General features: G+C 35.3%; 1 protein-coding gene across 1 annotated transcript in view; it reads left to right on the top strand.

Moving 5' to 3' along the window:
- LOC115411065 (mucin-2-like) overlaps window positions 1-23,124 on the top strand; it is a 64,231-nt gene that overhangs the window by 25,560 nt on the left and 15,547 nt on the right. The window contains exons 3-6 of the mRNA XM_030123006.1: window positions 3,436-3,761; window positions 5,747-6,005; window positions 6,268-6,294; window positions 20,571-20,666. Of these exons, the coding sequence (XP_029978866.1) occupies window positions 3,436-3,761; window positions 5,747-6,005; window positions 6,268-6,294; window positions 20,571-20,666 (708 nt within the window). The remainder of the gene's footprint in view (window positions 1-3,435; window positions 3,762-5,746; window positions 6,006-6,267; window positions 6,295-20,570; window positions 20,667-23,124) is intronic.

The raw sequence follows: 23,124 nt of genomic DNA, 5'->3' as shown, positions 1-23,124 counted from the left end.
AATTTTAGCAAAAAAAAGTCTCAGTTTTGAATGTCTGGGGTCGTCAGAAATTTGATGTTAAAATGGGGTCATGAGCCAAAAAAGTTTGGGACCCACTGTTTTCTACCTTCATAAGCCTTAGAATCAGTGTCACTGATGTAAAAGAAACGCTGCCCTTTCAGCATTATACTCCACTGTTTTTATTTAGAGCTGTATCCAGAGGTGAAAACAACAACAGTGCTTCTAGCTTTTCTCACAGAGTCACTTTGACCAACTTTTCGAGTTGTTCCGTATTTAATTCTCATCCCTTTTTGGTGTCTTTCTGATGCTTTGGTCAAAGGTCCCATGGCGTTTGTTTTCCTGACCATGGGATGAATGGTTTGAATCTCCAGTTACTCGAGCCTGTCTCTTGGGTTAAGGTGTGGCAAAATGGCTCTATCACGGCCACAAAACTGCCTGACATAGTTCTTAGGTTCTTTGAATGTGGGAAATGGCTCCATAGCACCTCCTCTAAAATTTCCCCTTTATCTACAGCATTGAATCAGGCTCAAATGTCACAAGTTTGATAATGGTCCATATCTCAAAGGTAGGGTAGGAGATCCTGGAAAAATGGTTCAAGGAAGCTACATTTTGGGAATACACAATTCAAGTCCAAACCCCTTTGAGGAAGTCTGAAGTTCAAGAGTACCAAAACGTGCAATGCTTGTTACCGAGGATTCATGAAGACACCTTTTACAGGCACTAGCATCATCTGACTGATGTGAACTTAACATTAAATTTGTCAAACATAAGTAAAGGAAATCAACCCTGCATGTTTATATAACATCATTGTGACGTAATTAGAATCAGGTGAAGTTAGATTAAATCTGTTCACATTGATAAAACTAAGCCATTCATGATAAAAAATGAAATTAACCTTTCATGCATGAATTATGAGAACCTTAATCATGATTTTTTTCCTAAGTGTTTTTATCCCTCTTTAGGCATAAAAATAATAATTCTATTGATTTTTGTTAGCCTATTTTGATGGAGTTATAAAAATGTCCACTCAGCTGGACACCATGCATTTAGTTTTAGAACCAAAGAAACATGTATTTACTGATATACTGTGTGAAAACTATGAAATAAAAACATTTTTAATGCTGCTAATCTGATGTTTTCTCACATTTTAACATACCTGTGTGGAGATAATATGCAAAAAAAACAAAAAAACAAAACCCTGTTAATTACAGTCTAATAACAATTAGCAGGGGTTTTTTTTTGCTCTCAAACATCTTACTGCAGATCAGGTTTATCTAGAACAGCAAAGTTACAGTAATGGTATGAAAGTCAGTGTATTGGATGATGCATAAGTGTCCACTGTGTTGGCTGATATGGAACTAAAACAACAAAATCCATGAATATACAAGAGAACACTTTTGAACAGCTGTCCACTGTAGTGACCAGAGAGCATGAAAGGGTTAATCCAACTACAAAAAGTTAAAGTAGCTAATTATTTTTGACACTTTAAGAAAACTGGATAACATTTTCAAGTATTTTGATGGTACGTTTTTCCTTTAACTCTTTCAATACCATGGGCCGATTAAATCGGCTTTACGAGTACAACCTTTAAAGTGCCACGGGCCGATCAGATCGGCTTTGGAGAACACGCCATATTTGTGTACAAACAAACCATCCACCCCCATTTCTTTCTCACATTTCGATGACGTTCTTTCAAATCTTCTTGCAAATTACGATCAATATGAATCGGCTGCGTCCGGTGCGTTTTGAATCTAAGTAGCAATCGGTCGGATGTTACCGAGCGGTTTTTGACCAAGGAAGAGCTCGCGTTTCGTTTTCTGCTTGGGAAATTTTATGAATGAATTTATGAATGAAATCATATGCAAATTAGATGGCCATTTTGTAGTAATATCGTAAACACAACGATCTGTCAAAACAGTCCCATCTGCTAGAAAATGAGTTCTGATGACGATTTCAGACTCTCGATTATAAAAACGACGCGAATAATACTGAAAAACGGCCAAATTCTGTGGCACTTTTAAGGCTTATTAGCCCCTTAACTGTCTGGCACCGAAAGAGTTAACCTCCTAAGATGCAGGAAATGTAAGCAAAGTGCAAGCTTTTTTGTTTTTTTATTAAATAAGTGCCTATATTGGAAACATCATGATGCAACAGTTTTTTCAGATGCAGTTTTTAAACTTTTTATGGAATGTCCTTTGTGGTGGACAGTTTTCTTTTCTTTCTTTCTTCTTTCTTTCTTTCTTTCTTTCTTTCTTTCTTTCTTTCTTTCTTTCTTTCTTTCTTTCTTTCTTTCTTTCTTTCTTTCTTTCTTTCTTTCTTTCTTTCTTTGTATAAGTTGTGAAACTGTTGCCCACAAGTATGGACAGAAAACCCATAGCTGGGTCTTAGGAGGTTAAGTTTATTATTATTATTATTATTATTATTATTATTATTATTGTTGTTGTTGTTATTATTATTGTTATTATAACCTTTATTTAACCAGGAAAAAAGCACATTGAGATTAAAATTCTCTTTTTCAAGAGTGTCCTGGCAGCAGCAGAAGTTACACAAAATGGAGATCACAGCCGTACATCCACACTAAAAATATACATGAACACAATGAAAGTCAGAACTAAAAACAAACTTAAAACTGATAAGAACATACATATAAAGCATCACCATTATTTTCAAAGGTACTAAAAGTATAACGACAGTGTTCGTTAAAAGCATCTCAAAGCCGAACCCAATTCAATCCATTAGAAAAACATCTACATCCACATTTGTCCTTTTCCTGTTCATTTAACCCTTTCATGCATGAATTATGAGAACCTTAATCATGACCCCCCCCCCCCTTTTTATTCCTCTTTAGACAGCTTTTTATGAACCTATTTTTCATGGAGTTACAAAAATGTCCACTCAAATGGATACGATGCGTTTAATTTTTGAAGCCAAGAAACATGTATTTACTGATATACTGTGAAAACTATGAAATATAAACACTTTTAATTCTGCTAATCGGATATTTTCTCATATTTAAACCTACTCTGATACTAGTTATTACTCATTTCATGGAGATAATAAGCAAAAAAAAAAAAAATTTGTTAAAGAAAAAAATGATAATTACAGTCTTATAACAATTGATTTACACTCAAACATGTTATTGCAGATCAGGTTTATCAAGAACAGCAAAGTTACATGATGCATAAGTGTCCACTATGTTGGCTGATATGGAACTAAAACAACAAAACCCATGAATATATAAGAGAACAGCTGGAGAATAACTGTCCACTGGAGTGACCACTATGCATGAAAGGATTAAAATAACTTTGAATGTATTAAAAAAGACCAGTTCCTTTAGTTGAATGTCCTTCTGCGTCTTTCATAATTGACACTAACTATATTTTGTGTTTATTTATCCCATATTCCCTTTGCATCTGCATTTCTTTGACCTCGTAGTGCTCAGCTACTTCCTGGGAGACACCAAAGCAGTATTAGATGGCTGTAAAGACCACTGGACCATGCAGGACAGAGCTGCCATGCCCCTGCTCTTTCAGATGACCGTGTGCGTCGATATCCGAGTGGTGGTCCCTGGGACGTGGGTGGCCTTCTCTTACAACTCGGTCCACGGGCTGAGTCCCGAGCTGGGTCTGGAGGGAGATGAGGCGGCGCTGTACGGCTGGTTGCTAAGGGTCCGACATCGATTTCCACTCAAACTGTCCCCACAGTTCTGGCACAGGGTGTGTTTGAGGAGGGATGTACTGGGCGACTCCTTCAGCCTCGAGGTAATAAATACAGGTTTAGATCAACGAAGCCGGGTTATACTGTAGAAGCACGCTGACCTGTGGGGAACTACAGGCTCCAGATGTGGTGGTTTTTATGCTGAACAGAGATGAGTTTGGGAAAATATTTTACTGAAAAAGTCACTTTTTCTTCAGTTTTGTTTGTTTTTAATATAATGACCTTTAACTTGAATCTGAGGTTTTACTTTGTGGAAATTGAAAGTGTTTTTACTATTGTTGTTTTTGAGTTTTTAAGTTTGTTTGTGGATACTACTGGAACCTATAAATTTCCCTCTGGGATGAATAAAGTATCTATCTATCTATCTATCTATCTATCTATCTATCTATCTATCTATCTATCTATCTATCTATCTATCTATCTATCTATCTATCTATCTATCTATCTATCTATCTATCTATCTATCTATCTATCTATCTATCTATCTATCTATCTTTGATTAGTTTTTTTCTTTTTGATCATTGTGCCATTTATTTTTGTTTCTTTCAGTTCATTTTCTTGCCCATTTTGGTCCGTTTTTATTCATTTCATGTTATTTTATTGATTTTGGTGCTGAAGTTCATCATTTGTATTCATTTTGTTCATTTTGTACTTGTTTTGTTGCTTATCTATCTATCTATCTATCTATCTATCTATCTATCTATCTATCTATCTATCTATCTATCTATCTATCTATCTATCTATCTATCTATCTATCTATCTATCTATCTATCTATCTATCTATCTATCTATCTATCTATCTATCTATCTATCTATCTATCTATCTATCTATCTATCTTTTTCTTTTTGTTCATTGTGACATTTATTTTTGGGTTTTTTTGTTCATTTTCTTGCCCATTTTGGTCCGTTTTTATTCATTTCATGTTATTTTTTTTTTTATTTTAGTGCTGAAGTTCATCATCTTTATTCATTTTGTTCATCCATTTTGTGCATTTTTGTTAATTTTGTTCCTTATTTTGTTGATTTTGTACTTATTTTGTTGCTTATTGTCTGTCTGTCTGTCTGTCCATTCATTATTTTTTTCTTTCTGTTCATTGTGCCACTTATTTTTGTATCTTTTAGTTCATTTTCTTGGCCATTTTGGTCCGTTTTTATTCATTTCATGTTATTTTATTGATTTTGGTGCTGAAGTTCATCATTTATATTCATTTTGTGCATTTTTGTTAATTTTGTTCTTTATTTTATTAATTTTGTACTTGTTTTGTTGCTTTTTATCTATCCATCTATCTGCCTGTCATTTTTTTTTTTTTCTTTTTGATCATTGTGCTGTTTATTTTTGTTTCTTTTAGTTCATTTTCTTGCCCATTTTGGTCCGTTCTTATTCATTTCATGTTATTTTATTGATTTTAGTTGCTTAAGTTCATTATTTGTATTCATGTTATTTCTTTCATTTTGTGCATTTTTGTTAATTTTGTTCATTATTTTGTTAATTTTTGTTACTTTTTTTGTTGCTCATTATCTGTCTGTCTGTCTCTTCATTATTTTTTCTTGTTGTTCATTATGCTACCTATTTTTGTTTCTTTTAGTTCATTTTCTTTGCCCATTTTGGTCAGTCTTTATTCATTTCATGTTATTTTATTAATTTTGGTGCCGAAGTTCATAATTTTTATTAATTTTCATTCATTTTGTTCATTTTGTACTTTTTTTGTTGCTTATCTATCTATCTATCTATCTATCTATCTATCTATCTATCTATCTATCTATCTATCTATCTATCTATCTATCTATCTATCTATCTATCTATCATGATCAGTCAATTAAATATAGGAAAATACCTGATTTTGACTGAAAAATGCAAAGTACAGGTGATAATATTATAATAAATGGTGACAAATCACTTAAGAAAGGTGAAATAATGACAAACATTCTTTTGGGAAGTGACACAAAAGTAACACTGGGTCCTTATGGGTTAATACTTAAATGTTGCACCTTTCCATTCTGGTTTATTAAAACATGGATCTTCCCTCAGGTTGACGGTACAATGGTGGCCAAGAGGACGGTGGTCGCTCAGGCCATCACCCCATCGGGCTCACTGTGGCTCGGCTGCCACCTCAGAAACCAACCTCCCGGAACGGTGCTGGGGAAAGTGGAGCTCTACCTGTTCAGGGTGTGGTCTGACACGGCTGAACACGGCTTCTGCGAGGACGGCAACGTGATTGGCTGGAGCTCTCAGTTTTGGGGTGTGACCAGCCTGAATGCCAGACAGATAGACCCCTACCTCATGTGTGGTGAGACTTTGCAACAATTAATTTATAGAAGAATGGAGGGGGATGTTGTCTTTCTCTTCATGCTGGAATTTATGGATTATGTATGTTTTTAACTCCTGTTAAATGCATGTTTGCTTTACAGAACTGGCCATTTAGGGTACTCTGGTACTGTTCTCTAACAAGTATAACTGTTATGGCATGTGTGATGTCTTTATGTCTAACCGTTTTCTTCAAGCATGTCCTAAGAGCATGTTAAATGTTGCATGTTTTATGTTTCTTGTAGCGCACAGAAGGTTGCGACGTCAAGCATGTAAGTGCTGAAGCCTTACTAGTTGACTATAGTTGACAATTTGTTTACGTGTGTTTTTGTTTTTCTCATATTTCTTTCCCTATTTTCTCGGTAAGAAAACAACGACCCAATTCCTGTTCACCCCTTGGCCCCTCCATCATACCCCTACCCCTCCATTTTGCGCGTTCACATGACAGGGTAGGGGTGTCCCGATTCTCAATGAGTCAGATGAGCCTTTTACGTCATTAGTAGTCGATGCCACTATAAACATTCTGTTGGGTTTCTGTAGAATTGACTTAGAGTCTGGTTTTGACCAACTCTATATATAAAATGTCAAGAGATAACTTTCTTGTGATCTGGCGCTATATAAATAAAATTTGATTGATTGAGTGATTTAATTGGTTTTCCCCTGTAAGTCGCTTTGGAAAAAAGCGTCTGCCAAATGCGTAAACATAAACATAAACAGATGACAACTTTGTTTCTGAAAGAATTCCCCATGCTGTCAGCAGCTGTAACCCTCTTTGTTGCTTTGGCTTTGGTCATCTTTTTGTGACTATCAACCACAAACCGCAGAAATGCGATCTATAACACATTGAAACGGCATTAAATGGTTGATCAAATGATTAAGATGTTTACAAAGTGTTTCTTTCATCACAGTGCTGCTCTTTTTTGCTGTGTTTACCTCCATCTTGCCAATGATTCAAACAGAATTATGGGAGATTTCTCATACCCCTCCGTTTGTAGCGTGGACTTGAAAAATCTCCTGTTTCAAGGGTCAAACAGCCCTCCCCCTTAGCTCTTAGCCCTCTGACTCATGGAGAATCAGGACACCACAACCCCTTCACATGAACATGCATATGAAGGGTTAGGGCTAAGGGGGAGGGCAGTTTGACCCTCAAAATGGAGATTTTTCAGGACCACACTACCTCCATCTACCCCTCCATTTGTGGTGTGGATCTGAAAATCTCAGTTTCGAAGGCCAAAAAGCCCTCCATCTTACCCCTACCCCTCCATTTTGCGCTTTCACATGAAAGGGTAGGGGTGTCCCGATTCTCAATGAGTCGGATGAGCCTGTTACGTCATTAGCAGTCATCGATGCCACTATAAACAGATGCGACAACTTTGTTTCCGACAGAATTCCCCATGTTGTCAGCAGCTGTAACCGTCTTTGTTGCTTGGGTTTTGGTCTTCTTTTTGCGGCTAACAACCACAAACCGCAGAAATGCGATGTATAACACATTGAAATGGCATTAAATGGTTGATCAAATGATTAAGATGTTTACGAAGAAAATACGTACATTTGTGTGTTTCTTTCATCACAGTGCTGTACTTTTTTTGTGTTTACCTCCATCTTGCCAATGATTCAAACAGAATTATGGGAGGTTTCTCATACCCCTTCGTTTGTAGCGTGGACTTGAAAAATCTCCTGTTTCAAGGGTCAAACAGCCCTCCCCTTTAGCCCTTAGCCCTCTGACTCATGGAGAATCGGGACACCACAACCCCTTCACGTGAACATGCATATGAAGGGGTAGGGCTAAGGGGGAGGGCAGTTTGACCTTCGAAATGGAGATTTTTCAGGCCCACACTACCTCCATCTTGCCAATGATTTGAACAGAATTATGGGAGATTTCTCATACCCCTCCATTTGTGGTGTGGATCTGAAAAATCTCAGTTTCGAAGGCCAAACAGCCCTCCATCTTACTCCTACCCCTCCATTTTGCGCTTTCACATGAAAGGGTAGGGATGTCCCAATTCTCAATGAGTCGGAGGAGCCTGTCATGTCATTCTCAGTCATCGATGCCACTATAAACAGATGCAACAACTTTGTTTTCGAAAGAATTCCCCATGCTGTCAGCAGCTGTAACCTTCTTTGTTGCATGGGCTTTGGTCATCTTTTAGCAGCTATCAACTGCAAACTGCAGAAATGCGATCTATAACACATTGAAACAGCATTAATCGGTTGATTAATTGATTAAGATGTTTATGAAGAAAATACGTACATGCGTGTGTTTCTTTCATCACAGTGCTGCACTTTTTTGCTGTGTCTACCACCATCTTGCCGATCATTTGAACAGAATTATGGGAGATTTCTCATACCCCTCCATTTGTAGTGTGGTCCTGAAAAGTCTCCTTTTTCGAGGGTCAAACAGCCCTCCCTTTTAGCCCTTAGCCCTCTGACTCATGGACAATCGGGACACCACAACCCCTTCATGTGAATATGTAAAATGAAGGAGTAGGGCTAAGGGGGAGGGCAGTTTGACCCTTGAAATGGAGATTTTTCAGGACCACACTACCTCCATCTACCCTCCATTTGTGGTGTGGATCTGAAAAATCTCAGTTTCGAAGGCCAAAAAGCCCTCCATCTTACCCCTACCCCTCCATTTTGCGCTTTCACATGAAAGGGTAGGGGTGTCCCAATTCTCAATGAGTCGGATGAGCCTGTTATGTCATTACCAGTCATTGATGCCACTATAAACAGATGCAACAACTTTGTTTCCGACAGAATTCCCCATGCTGTCAGCAGCTGTAACTGTCTTTGTTGTTTGGGCTTTGGTCTTCTTTTTGTGGCTAACAACCGCAAACTGCAGAAATGCGATCTATAACACATTGAAACAGCATTAAACAAGCAAGAAATCTATTACAAGAAGGTGGTTAAAGCCAACTCAACCAACATTAGAAGACTGGTACGAGACCGTCTTGCAAATTTTCAAAATGGAAAAATTGACTTACTCTATCAGAATCCAGAGGGATAAATTTTACCATATTTGGCCGCCCAGAATTTGTATCACTCTTCTAAGAATTTCTTCTTTATAATCTCCCTGTCTTTTTTCTTTGCGAATGTTTTACTTTTGCATAAACATGTGTAATGTTTAAAGAACCCAGAGGTATTGAAAGCTGTGATTGCCTTTTTTTTTTTAAGTGAGAAATACTAAAACTGTAAGCACTCAGTTCATATGTTGTTGGGTTTTTTTTTTACACTGTTGTATGTATAAAATAAGAAACACAAAAAGGACTCTAATAGATATCATATGTATGAATGTAAATGCTGAGATATCTTGCTCCTTTTCCAATAAAAACAAAATTAAAAAAACAAACAAACAAACAGGATTAAACAGGTGATCAAATGATTGTTGTTTATGGATATACATACAAATCAGGGCCAGATTAACACTTCATTGTACCCTGGGCAACAATATTCAAGGGCCCCATCATCACAACCCCAGGATCCCTATAATCTGGCAAAATACAGAATAAGTTCCAGGAATATATGTAAATATACCCCAAACTTCAATATCTAACTATCATCAAATGCATTTTGATGTACAAATGTGTAAATGCTCGTAGAACTACAAGTGCACCACTATAGCCTCTTGTCAAGGCCACTCACTTGCATATGATGATATGAAAACAAAACACATTAGCATCAGTATAATGTAAAATTGATCCACTACATTAGAAAGAGAGGGAAGTGTCCTCCATTTTCACAAAAAATAAATAAGAAACCATTTCCAAAGTATCCAGTATTTATTTAAGAACACTTTTTGCCAACACAAATGTTTTGAATCGTCAGAAAAAGCCCACAGACAAAACACAAACATCATCTGATAGACTCAGATATGAATTTTAACTCTTTCCCTGCCAGAGCATTTTCCATTGAGTTGGTAGCCAGCGCCAGCCTTTTTGGTCATTTTCACTAATCTTTGGAGGCTGACTGAAAATGTTGTGTTAGGAGTATGTGAACACTGAATACATCAAAAGAAAGAACAGAACTTCAACTTTTAAACACAAAAGACGATTTTATTCTATCTTCATTCGTTCGTGAGATATGAATATTTGAATATTGGTCATTTTCAGGAAAAAAATGAATTTAGAGCAAAAAACTGAGAAAATTGAATTTTTTTGAAGACATTGATTTCCAAGATAAAACTGATTTCCTATTTACATTTTTGACTCTTTCTTCTTTACCAACAGTAACACTGTATTCAAAATCACAAAATAAAATAATTATAACAACAATAATAATAATAACAAACAGCTCTAAGATATCCCATCATTCCACAAAATGTTAGAGGAATCCACACCAAACTTTAGACCAAACATCTTCTAAAGCACCAGGTTCCTTCTAAACTTTACACTTTGGCATACATCAGTTATAAGTAACAACATATTAGTTTAGCTTTTTGATATGAACACTTCAATATTCCTCATTTTCAAGAAAAAAAGAAACAAATTCACTATACTGTAGATTTCTGGCCTTTGCTTGGCTGCACCACATCCTTGTTGGACCAGCTGCTGTGTTTGATCTGTAAATAATTATATGGACATGTAGTTATTTATCTTTGCATGAATATATGTATTTATTTATTTATTTCATACAAAAGCTAAATCAAACAGTGTCTTACCTGTGTCCCCACTGACATTATGGAGCTGAACCACATCTGTGTCCTCAGTCTGAATCTGAACTCACTCTAACAGATGAACACTAGCTGTCCTTTATCTTTTCCCACGTCTGGTTGTCTGTCTTCTCCTTGAATGTCCCCTAGAAATGTCTCTTCTCTCTTCCTCCTGTCTGTCATTTTTTCTGTGTCGCTCCGTGACCCCCCCCCCCCCCCCCCATCTCCGTGTCGGACCTGAGCCGATCCGTGTTTCCCGTGTTCCGTCTCCCTCACCTTCTGTTTCTCCGTTCCTGTCTCTAAATGGTTCCTCTGTAGCTCCATCATATACTGAACTGTCAGACTCTGTCTCCATAATCATCTTTAAGGCTTTTGAAACTGCGTGCGGTTCCTGCACAGTCTGCACTTCCTCATTCAGTGACTGCCGCTGGGTGCGTTGCCATGGGATACGGAGACTCCAGTGCGAGAACGTTAAACCCGGTCCGTCATTTTTCCGAAAAAACGGCTTAACTGTCTGTTTTTGGACTAAGGAAAGTATTTCACATGATCCGCAACAGCTTCAACTAAAGTATAACAGTGAAAACACGGAGTGACGGAAAATCTCGTCATTGGCGAAGAAAGAGTTAAACAGAAATCCACTTGTTACCTCAGAATTCAACAAGAGAGTTAAAGTAAGTGCAATGTAAACATCGTTTTGATTCGCGTACGTATGTCGCATAGTTCTTGACGTCTCACATCCCGCTCAGTGCACGCACGTTGATTTGCGTCACAGATGATTTGCTTTTTGGACTGACCAATGAGGAGAGGGTCTCAGCTCACGGTCACAGACAGCAGGAGCAGGGCTTCTGTGCAGTGAAATAGCTCCGGACAGCGGACAGTTTCATTTATAGGCAAAAGATAACCAGATATTTTCGTTATGCCCGAGCTACCCAGGGCCCTTCAGACATCGCGGGCCCCTGGGCAATTGCCCAGTTGCCCATATGGTTAATCCGGGCTTGATACAAATACATACATGTGTGTGTTTCTTTCATCACACTGCTGCACTTTTTTTGCTGCGTTTACCTCCATCTTGCTGATGATTTGAACAGAATTATGGGAGATTTCTCATACCCCTCCGTTTGTTGTGTGGATGTGAAAAATCTCCATTTCAAAGGCCAAACATCCCTCCCCCTTACCTCTACCCCTCCATTTTGTGCGTTCACGTGAAGGGGTAGGGGTGTCCCGATTCTCGGTAAGTCAGAGGGGTAGGGCTAAGGGGGAGCGGTGTTTGACCCTCGAAACAGAGATTTTTCAGGACCACACTACCTCCATCTTGCCAAAGATTCAAACCAAATTATGGGAGATTTCTCATACCTCTCCATTTGTAGTATGGACCTGAAAAATCTCAGGCCAAACAGCCCTCCCCCTTCATTTGGCGTATTCACGTGAAGGGGTAGGGGTGTCCCGATTCTCGATGAGTTGAAGGGGAAGGGAAACGGAGATTTTTCAGGACCCCACTACAAATGGAGAGGTATGAGAAATCTCCCATAATTCTGTTCAAATCATTGGCAAGATGGAGATAAACACAGCAAAAAAGTGCAGCAGTGTGATGACAGAAACACCCAAATGTTCATATTTTCTTCGTAAACCACTTAATCATTTGATCGACCGTTTAATGCCATTTCAATGTGTTATGGATCGCATTTCTGCAGGTTGCGGTTGATAGCTGTAAAAAGATGACCAAAGCCCAAGCAACAGAGATGGTTACAGCTGTTGACGGCATGGGGACTTCTTTCGGAAACAAAGTTGTCGCATCTGTTTATGGCGGCATCGATGACTGCTGATGATGTAACAGGTGTCAAAGGGTTGTCTCATTTTACAGGGGAATGTTTCGATCCCTACATCTTGCAACTCCATTTGAAGGGGTAGTGCCAAGTGCAAGGGCCAAGGGGTAGGGGTAAGGGGTGAATTGGGATTGGGCCAAAGAAAGGGACATATAAAAGATCTCACATAGAAGGGAACAGTTTTATTATATAGACAATGCTGTCAAATTTTGTGGTGTTTTGTGTATGTTTGTGGTAACTGTTAGAACATTCAAACATATAATAAGGTCGTATATAATAGTAGTTTAACACAAAAAAAGACGAATACTGATGTCATACGATTGTGGAAGGAAAACTCTAACTGACCACATTTATTATTTCAGCTCAAGCAACTGAACGATCATGGAGTCGTGGTCCTGGTAAGAGTCACATAAATGTAATAATGCTGTTAATGCTAATAATAATAATCATAATTCTGATTCCTTCTGTTTTTTTTCTTCTATACTTTTTATATGAAGATTTTCCTTCAACCACTGATACCTCAAGTCCCATTATAGCAACATCGGGTGAGTGAAGAGCACAACATGATCTTATCCATACAAGGACATCATCTATACTGAAAATTAACCATAAAAGATGGAGAAAGTCATTTGCATTCCCGTACGAGATGCACTTTTGTTGTTTTAATACACTATATGGACAAACACTGGGAAATGTCACACCTATAGCTTGTAGCACATTCCATTCCCATTGCACTGAAATATTAACACCATGAAAATGTTGATGTCAGTTTTTTTTTTTTTTTTTTCCAACTATAGTCCTGAAAAATGCCAAATCAATACGTTTAAGTTTAAAGGACAATTTTCCTTCCTCAGTGAAAGTTGAAGAAACACATGGTTACTTGTGGTTTAAGATGATGAAAAACATTTATAACGACAAAAACAAAATAATATTTACTTAAGTTTAGTTTAGTTTATTTCGAATTTGCAGCAAAACCAAGTAATCCCACTTAGTCTTTACAAATGAAACAGATTATAAGAAAACTAAACAAACAAAAACAAAAACCTGTACATATACATGAAAACAAAGTATGACTTCAATGATATTCAATTATAATGACAAAAAACATCAGCAATAGGTAAAAATAAACTCTGAAACATTTTGTAGACATATAGTAAATGACAGTCTAAACAAAATTAACCCCAGCTTCGCCTCTTGGAAGCTGGAATAGGCTTTAACACTGCAAGTAAGAATAAGCAGTTTGGAAAATAAATAAATGAATAAATGTTATTTCCATAACTTAGAAGTGTCAGAAATGGTCGTAAAGCTTTAAACAATAGCATCATTTAACACTTTCTTAGGTTCAGAGAAAGTAACCCTAACTTGGTTTAATACAGAAAAACTCTAAGATCTGATTTATTTATTTTTTTTTATTTTGTTTTTTTTTAAGAGTGCATCTATAACCAAAGTGTGTTTTTTTTTTTCTTAAACCAAAAGCCTGCCAGTATTGGAATGCAAACTCTGCTCTATAATGGTAAATTCCTAGATACTCTATATCCACCACCCACACCGAGTCAATTAACAAAAGGCAAAAGAAGTCAAAGGTCCTTCAAAATGTAATACGAAGCAATATTTACCCCATTTATAATATCACTACATTTAATCTGTTATCGATCTTTATATGTAGATCTTTATTACAAAACATAGATGTATTTATGGTTTAGCTGCATGCAAATTTAATTTCTCTAAGACAGTGTTTCTCAAACTGTGAGAACCATTTTGGGAACAGCTGTGTGAACATTTAAATAAAATTTTTTCAGAAAAAATTCCTTGTAAATGTGAAGCCCTATACTTAGGAGATATTTCATGTGAGAACTGGACTCTGAAAGATAAAAAACTGTTGTTAATACTTTTGGCAGCGAGTAAAAAGACTATCACCAGAAAATGGTTAAAAACCCCTTTAGCCCTATCAGCCCGCCCACGGGCCTAAAAAATTATATGAATATTCATCTACTATAAAAATATAATAAATCAGGACAATGGATGTTTTTTTTTCAACTTTTGCTCAAAGTTTAGACCCTAATGTTAATAAAAGTCCATCAAAAGTGTATTTTAGTGCAAACTTTAATGTTCAAACATGATTTTTAATCTTTGTGGGGTGAAATATACGCTATTAAAAATCTCCGACACGAACAATTAATTTATGCATATCATCGTCGATCCAGCTGAAGAAAAACAGGCGAGGATAAAAAATTCTAATTTTTCTTTTAGTTTGTTACAGTTTACTCAGGCATAGTAATAGATACAATATTTTAGACAATGGGAATAGATTCTGTGAGGTCTCTAAATGTCCGTAGACACCAAGAACATCCATATGAACCTTACTATTGTGAAGTATACTCAGTGCCAATGAAAACGCAACACTTGAATGTGTTTTATTGTTCCTGAGTTGCATCAATATGTTCAAGTTTCACCTGTATAAGATAATCCCAGACAATTTCTGAGACGGGTTGAGCTATTGTCACGCTTGAACTTGTCTGCATTCATAAGACTTGTTTTTCTCATTGCTCAGCAATGAACTGCTCAACTTAAGGAATTGTGGTCAGTTAAGGAGTGGTCATGTTCTGTATATAAAGGCAAGCTGAAAAGCACCAAAATCATTTGCAATAACTCAGCGATGCCTAGACTGACACGTGACCAAAGAGGCCATGCTATGGGGCTCCTGGAGGCCAGAATCTCTGCTCGGCAGGTGGCGCGCCATTTTGGATGCAATGTGTCCACCATAGTCAGGATGCAACAGAGGCATGAAGAAACTGGCTCAACTGCAGACAGACCTCGCCCTGGACGAGCACGTGTGACCACGCCACAACAGGATCGCTACATTGAGCTGCAGCACCTCCGGGACCGCTTTGTGACTTTTGGTTTTGGGGGTCCTTGAGTTTCTTTCTTTATCCTTATTTTTTGTCAACAAATTTGGATGTGATTTTTTATTTTTACTGTATAGAAATGGCCTGTGATTAATTCCAAAGAGCTTATGGAATAAAAATCCTCATCGATTTAAAAAAAAAATATAAGAATCTTCAAGTGTTACGTTTTCATTGGCACTGAGTATAATTCTTCATTTACTTTGGGTATGTCTTTTTAGGTGTTTTTCCCCTGAAAATATGGTCAGGGTTAAACAGGTTAAAGCCTGGAGCACCCACAACAGAAGAATGGATCACCATCGTACAGGACATTTACATTCTGGAGAAGATAATGTTTTGTTTTAAGGGTCAAAAGGAATCTTTTTTCACTATTTGGTCAAAATGGACAAACTATGTTAAATTTGTAATGGATGTGAAATAAAAACATGGATGATGTGAATACTTTTACATGTGAAACATTTCTGTTTAGAGTGATGTAAACATACACACCTTATAGAGTCTTGTCTTGTCTTTTTGATGAAGTAATGGAACAAGCCCTCTTATCCAGCCCACTTTTCTCTATTTATTTATTTTATACATTCTTTATATGACAAAAAAATCTTGGATAAGCATTTTTTTTCATTTGACGTGTAGAAATTGAACTGTACATGTAGCAGAAGTTTTGTAACTTGCGCTTTTCCAAATAAACAAAGAATTAAAAAAAAAAAAGTTATAGTTGCACCACTGTTACAATGTTGTTGGGGTCGAGGGGGGCCTGGAGATTTTTCATCCTCCAAAAGGGGGCTCGAAAGAAAAAGATTGAGAACCACTGCTCTAAGACAATTATTGTACAGATTTTCTCTTCAAGCAGGATTTGTCTGAAACCTGATCATCATGTAGGTTTTTAGATACTGGATACTCCCAACACAGTGAAAATGTGAAAAGAAACCTTTATTTTTACATTTTCACTGTGTTGGGAATATCCAGTTTGTCCTTAAATTTAGTTTCAGCACACACAGAGCTTCAATCAACAATAAAAAAAAAAATAAAATAAAATAAAATAACCTGTTTCTGTCTTTTTTAGGATCTACATTAATAAACTGTGACATAAACCAACTCTGTTCCAGTAACGGTAAGCATTATCCACCTTTTCCTCATCTGTATTGATATGCATCTTTGTGGTTTGTTTTGGATATTTCTGATTTTATTTATGGTTTTCGGCAGATGCGTTCTTTTGGATGTCATTAAGTGTGGAAGTCAAAAGTGGTAAAAAGACCGAGGAGGCCATCCGTGCTTTTGTAAGAAATTTTCACGTACCTTTTTGAGTGTGTCAGGTCCGTCTATAATTAACATTTTTGTAAGTGTAAAACAAGTAATGCAGGTTCATGGTTAGTTTGTAGAGGCAGAAGCAGCACATTCTCAGCCATGTTGCTATATAACCCAGCTCTGGGCCTGTATTCCTACAGATTCTTAGTGCAAAGAGTTGCTCCCAGTGCCCAAACTCTAAGAAAATTCTTAGAATCATGATGTTTTGTTAGAATTTCCCCTAAAAATTAAGAGTAGATCCTAGTAAAATAAAAAGCTATTCCTAAAGAATTCTAGCCCTTAAGAGAGCTCCTAAGGTGAGATCTGATAAGAGCAGGGAAGAGGACTTTTAAGGGGTTTAGGAGTTCCCTAAGCAGAGGACAAAATGGAAGAGGCAGGAAGGATATTCTGCAAACACTGGATGACAGTGAATTAATTAAACACTACAGATTGCACTGTAAAAAAAAAAAAGAAAGAAAAAAAAAAAGGAAAAAAATTGGATTATTCTGGCAGCAGGGGTGCTGAAAAAATACTGTTAAATAACGGAAAATAACCATCTCATAAAAACACAGTAATGTTCCATAGTTAGAATACAGTTTTTTGCCCTAATTTTATATGGCATTTTGCATATTTTTTGACTTTTTAATGTTTAATAAAGAATATTTACATGTATAAAAAACAATCAAATTACCTATAAATATATAAATATATATATAAATAATTTTCAGTGAGACTAAGTCGTACAATCCACTGATAAAAACTATATTTAGACAGTTTATCAGTGCTTATACATGTTATACATTCACAAAAATACATTTATTCAACATTTTTGTTGTGAAACCTCCCATAATTACACAAGATATTTGTCAATTAACAAACAAGTCTTGTTAATCTTACAAAACAAATACTTCTTTTACAGTTAATTATCAGTAATTTTATCTCATTTTATTTTTTTATTTTTTTTTTACAGTATTAAAGTTTAAATTAACAGTTTAATCTCATGAATAGAAAATAAATGTTTGTGAAATTACGATACATTTGCAAATGTATTTTAACTGTATTTTTCTGTGGAGAAAAAAAAAATCTTTTAAAAAATGGAAATTTTATGGTTATTCACAGTTAGTTTTTTTTTGTCTTGTTTTACATTTGACATGTAAAATCACAGTCTATTTTTTTTTTTTATCATTTCTCAGATATTTTCCTGTATCTTAAAAATACAGGAAAAATCTGTAAAATAAAAAGTAAAAATTCTGTTTAATTACAGATTTTTTTTTACAGTGTGCCAATTAATATGAGCAAATAAATATAACTATCACTATGGAGTTTTTTTTTTTTTTTTTTTTTTACACATTTTATAGGATAATTTTAAAGTATAGCTTACTATTCATTTAACAGATATTTTCTTTTATGTAAAATGTTATTTACAATTACACAGTCTTCATAAGATTAGATTCTATGATTAAGTTTATCGATTTGAAAACCCTTGCCCATTTTCACCAAAAGTATATTTATTTCTAGCTTTTAGGATCAACCAATCACAACTTTTGAAATGATGACTCATACCTAGCAACGAGGTCAACCACACCTCCTCACTAAGATCGGAATTTCTGTCCATTCCTTGCTCAGAGTTCTCTGAGAGTGTTCTGGAATCACTCCTAAGATCAGACTCCTTACTAGGAATTTTTAGGTGAAGTTAGGAGCACTGTGAGAGGATTCGCAGAATCTTTAGGAATACGGGCCCTGATGCACAGACAGTTAATTTTCTTTGACTCTAAAAGTTGTTTCTTCATGGTTCTCATCCCATTTGATCACTTTTTGTCACTTTGGTCTAAGGTCCTGCAGTGTTAGTTTTCTTCACCATGAATTTTATTGAGTTCACATGTTTATAATCCAGAACATTAATATCTTTTGCAGAACTTTTGAGCTTTATATTCTTAAAACTCTAAGAATACTGTGGGGTAATTTTTTAATAGTTGGATGTAGAAATGCTATCAATCAGTCAATCAAATTTTACTTACTTAATTTTAGTAATCTCATGACACCTTGCACCTAGAGCTAGTCTAGAGCAGACTCCTAATAAGATAATACTACTACATATTACTACATATAGCCCAATTTAAAACCACAAACTCTAGCTGTCATAGTCACTAAATCCTATGATTTATAAGTAAGTTTTATTTATAGAGCACTTTTCGCAGACAGGGAGTCAAAAAGTGCTTTACAGTGCAAGATACAATTAAAAAGCAATTAAAAATACAAATAAAATACAATTTCAAAGTGCAATTAAAATTGAATTAAAGTTTGATAAATACATTAAGTGCAGTGCATTTGTAATACGCTGCTCTAAAACTACGTGAGAGTATAAAACAAAGCTGTTCTTGTCTCAGTGTGAATGCAAATATCAACAAATGAAAGCTTCAATATCAGCCATGGTTTCATTTCTAATACAAGACTCCAGAGTTAACAGTCTGACTCTTTCTGTTTTTTCTCAGGTGTCCACGTTGTTTCATTGTTCCGCTAACAATGGCACTGCGAACTTTGGAGATTTCTGTCGCAATAACTTACTTGAGGTCAGTGTGTACAAGAAATGTATGGAAGAGGATTAGGACCACTGGAAAAAATAGAAATTAATTAAGGTCCTATATATATATATATATATATATATATATATATATATATATATATATATATATATATATAATTATTTTGAGAGAAAAAAGTCAAAATTTTGAAAAAAATCTGAATTTGACTATAATCTCAGAATTCTGACTTCAGTCTCAAAGTTCTGACTTTTTTCTCAGAGTTCTGACTTTTTTCCTCAGAATTCTGACTTTAATCTCAGAGTTTTGACTTTTTCTCAGAATTCTGACTTCAGTCTCAGAGTTCTGACTCTAATCTCAGATCTCTGACTTTAATCTCGGAATTCTGATTTTTTTCTCCGAATTCTGATTTTTTTTCTGAGAATTCTGACTTTGATCTCAGAATTCGGACTTTAATCTCAGAATTCGGACTTTTTTCTCAGAGTTCTGACTTTTTTCTTCAGAATTCTGACTTTAATCTCAGAGTTTTGACTTTTTCTCAGAATTCTGACTTCAATCTCAGAGTTCTGACTCTAATCTCAGATCTCTGACTTTAATCTCGGAATTCTGATTTTTTTCTCAGAATTCTAATTTTTTTTCAGAGAATTCTGACTTTGATCTCAGAATTCTGACTTTAATCTCAGAATTCTGACTTTTTTTCAGAGTTCTGACTTTTTTCCTCAGAATCCTGACTTTAATCTCAGAATTCATATTTTAAGCTCAGAATTCGGACTTTTTTCTGAGAATTCTGATTTTTTTTTTTCTCAGAATTCTGACTTTGACCTCAGAATTCGGACTTTAATCTCAGAATTCTGACTTTTTCCCAGAATTTGGATTTTTTTTTCTGTGAATTCTGACTTTGATCTCAGAATTCTGACTTTAATCTTTGAAATCTGACTTTTTTCTCAGAATTCAGACTTTAATCTCTGAATTCTAACTTTCTTCTTGTAATAATAATAATAATAATAATAATAATAATAATAATAATGATAATAATAATAATGAAAATTTGACCTTTTTTCCCCTGTGGCCTTAATCCATCTCTGTAGAAATGGGGGGATACACTCTTCCATCCATCATTCAAAGTAAAAAAAAAAAAATTGTGTAACAGCTCAAATGTCTCCCCTCAGTCTCTGCAGGTATTAGAGGTGTCATGTGCTGTAAAAAACCAAATAAGGTAACTACATTTCATTAGTCATATATCATTGCTGCTATACATATTCACCTTCTCATTGTAATGTGAATATTTATTTAATATTTTTCTCAGAAACACGACTTGTGGTGTGCTGTTGCATCTCACTCCTGCTGTGTCAGCGTGTGAACTGCAGCGAGCCGGAGTGTCTGCACTGCAACAACGGAAAGGAAATCCAAATATACAAGCAAGAATCATAGGACAGGCGGAGAGAGTCGGTGAGCCACTTAAGCAGTCCGTTCATCCATCTGCATGAATGCACAATGAACACGTGTTTGTCTTTTCACAAGGAGGCTAATAGCATGTTTATTTATGTCTGTAAATTTGGAATACTTTATTATCCATTAATCCTCAGAACTTTCAAGTTATAGCATTTTGGTCCCAGCAGTTGAAAAAATCTAAATCTTACCAAGCGTATTTTTTTTTCATTTCTACTCCAAATATCTCATCACACTTAAAATTAGACATAATCACCTAAAGAGTAACTTTTCAGTGAGATATAAGAACTTATTCTTAGACAATAGATCTTGAAAATCTTATTTCAAGAAATCTTACCAAGATAATTTTCACTTGTTCCATTGGCAGATTTTTTTTTTTCTTTGCTTAATTCAAGATTTTTTATTTTATTTTTATTTTTTTTGCTTAATTCATATTTTTTGTCATTTTAATTCTAGATTTTTTTTTTTTTTTTTTGCTTAATTCAGATTTTTTTTTTTTAAATTCAAAATAGTTTTCACTTAATTCAGATTTTTTGCTGAATTCATGTGATGAGATATTTTGACTCGAAATGAGAAAAATACACTTGGTAAGATTTGGATATTTTCCAGCAAGCAAAGACATCAGAACCCACAAATATAGAAAAACTTGCTCTCACGCACATTATATGATCACGTAAATGTGTGTATTTTGCAAGTAAAATATACCCACATTCTGTGTAAGTGGATTACAAATGCAAATGTTCTAATATGCAAAACAGAACATAGAGTTTTGTGTTGTCAGCAGACACTTAGAAGGTTTAGGCTGAAACACACCACAGTCTTGTTCAGTCATACTTACAGGCATTTGTGGTCACATGGTCAGCTTGATTAGCATCCCATAATAGCCTGTGGTTTTGAAAGTGAGCATGTCTTTTGTATTACGCCCTGACAGACTGTGTGTAATTGAAACCTGTTGGAGATAGTTTCCGTGTTGTATCTCAGACTTGTTTCTTTGTATTTTTGCACTGCCAACTTCCTGAACATTTGCACATTTCCTTTTTCCTTTTTATCCTTAATTAGTACATTTACATTCTGTGGTTTCTTACCCATTAAAGCTCACACTACTGTTTGTTTCCTTTATTCCACAGTCTTATTTTTTTTTATTTTTCCTATTTCACTTTTTCATTGTTAACTATGGTGGCCCAGAGGTGCAACAGCCCAAAAAATTATCCACTAGCCCAAAAAATTGTCCACTATAAGGGAAAAAAAGGAGAACAGCCCAAAAAATTATCCACTATAAGAAAAAAGACAACAGCCCAAAAAATTATCCACTGTAAGAAAAAAAAGACAACAGCCCAAAAAATTATCCACTATAAGAAAAAAAAGACAACAGCCCCAAAAATTATCCACTCTAAGAAGAAAAAAAAGACAACAGCCCAAAAAATTATCCACTATAAGAAAAAAAAGACAACAGCCCCAAAAATTATCCACTATACGGGGAAAAAAAGAACAGCCCAAAAAATGATCCACTATCAGAAGAAAAAAAAAAGACAACAGCCCAAAAAAGTATCCACTAAAAAAGACAACAGCCCAAAAAATTATCCACTATAAGAAAAAAAAGACAACAGCCCCAAAAAATTATCCACTGTAAGAAAAAGAAGACAACAGCCCAAAAAAATTATCCACTATAAGGGGAAAAAAAAGAACAGCCCAAAAAATGATCCACTATCAGAAGAAAAAAGACAACAGCCCAAAAAAGTATCCACTATAAGAAAAAAAAAGAACAGCCCAAAAAATTATCCACTATAAGAAGAAAAAAAAGACAACAGCCCAAAAAATTATCCACTATAAGAAAAAAAAGACAACAGCCCAAAAAATGATCCACTATAAGAAAAAAAAGACAACAGCCCCAAAAAATTATCCACTGCAAGAAAAAGAAGACAACAGCCCAAAAAATTATCCACCATAAGAAAAAATGAGAGCAGCCCAAAAAAAATGTCCACTATAAGAAAAAAAGGGAAAAGCCCAAGAAATGATCCACTATAAGAAAAGAAAAGAGAAAGTCCAAAAAATTATCCATTAGCCCAAAAAATTATCCACTGTAAGAAAAAAAAGAGAACAACCCAAAAAATTATCCACTATATATTTTTAAAATAACTTTATTTATGCGCACTGACCTCCACTTCCGGTGGGTTGCTTCGTTAGCATTAGCCACATTAGCTGAAAGCCTTAAAAATTTTCAGCCTATGCTTTTATTTTTTGTGGTGGTCTTAATTTTAAAACAAGAGACCTTTCAGGTAAACAGCGCCCCCATAATTGAAAAGGTGGATTATGTTTTTTTTTTTTTTTTGTTCTTATAGTGGTTAATTTTTTGGGTTGTTCTCTCTTTTTCTTATAATGGAACATTTTTTGGGCTGTTCTCTTTTTTTTCTTGTAGTGGATATTTTTTTTGAACTGTTCTCTTTTTTTTTTTTTATAG

This window comes from Sphaeramia orbicularis, chromosome 20, assembly GCF_902148855.1.
Source record: "Sphaeramia orbicularis chromosome 20, fSphaOr1.1, whole genome shotgun sequence".
Classification (NCBI taxonomy): domain Eukaryota; kingdom Metazoa; phylum Chordata; class Actinopteri; order Kurtiformes; family Apogonidae; genus Sphaeramia; species Sphaeramia orbicularis.
The sequence above is the reverse complement of the archived record's forward strand: the minus strand, read 5'-3'. Positions and strand labels throughout refer to the sequence as shown.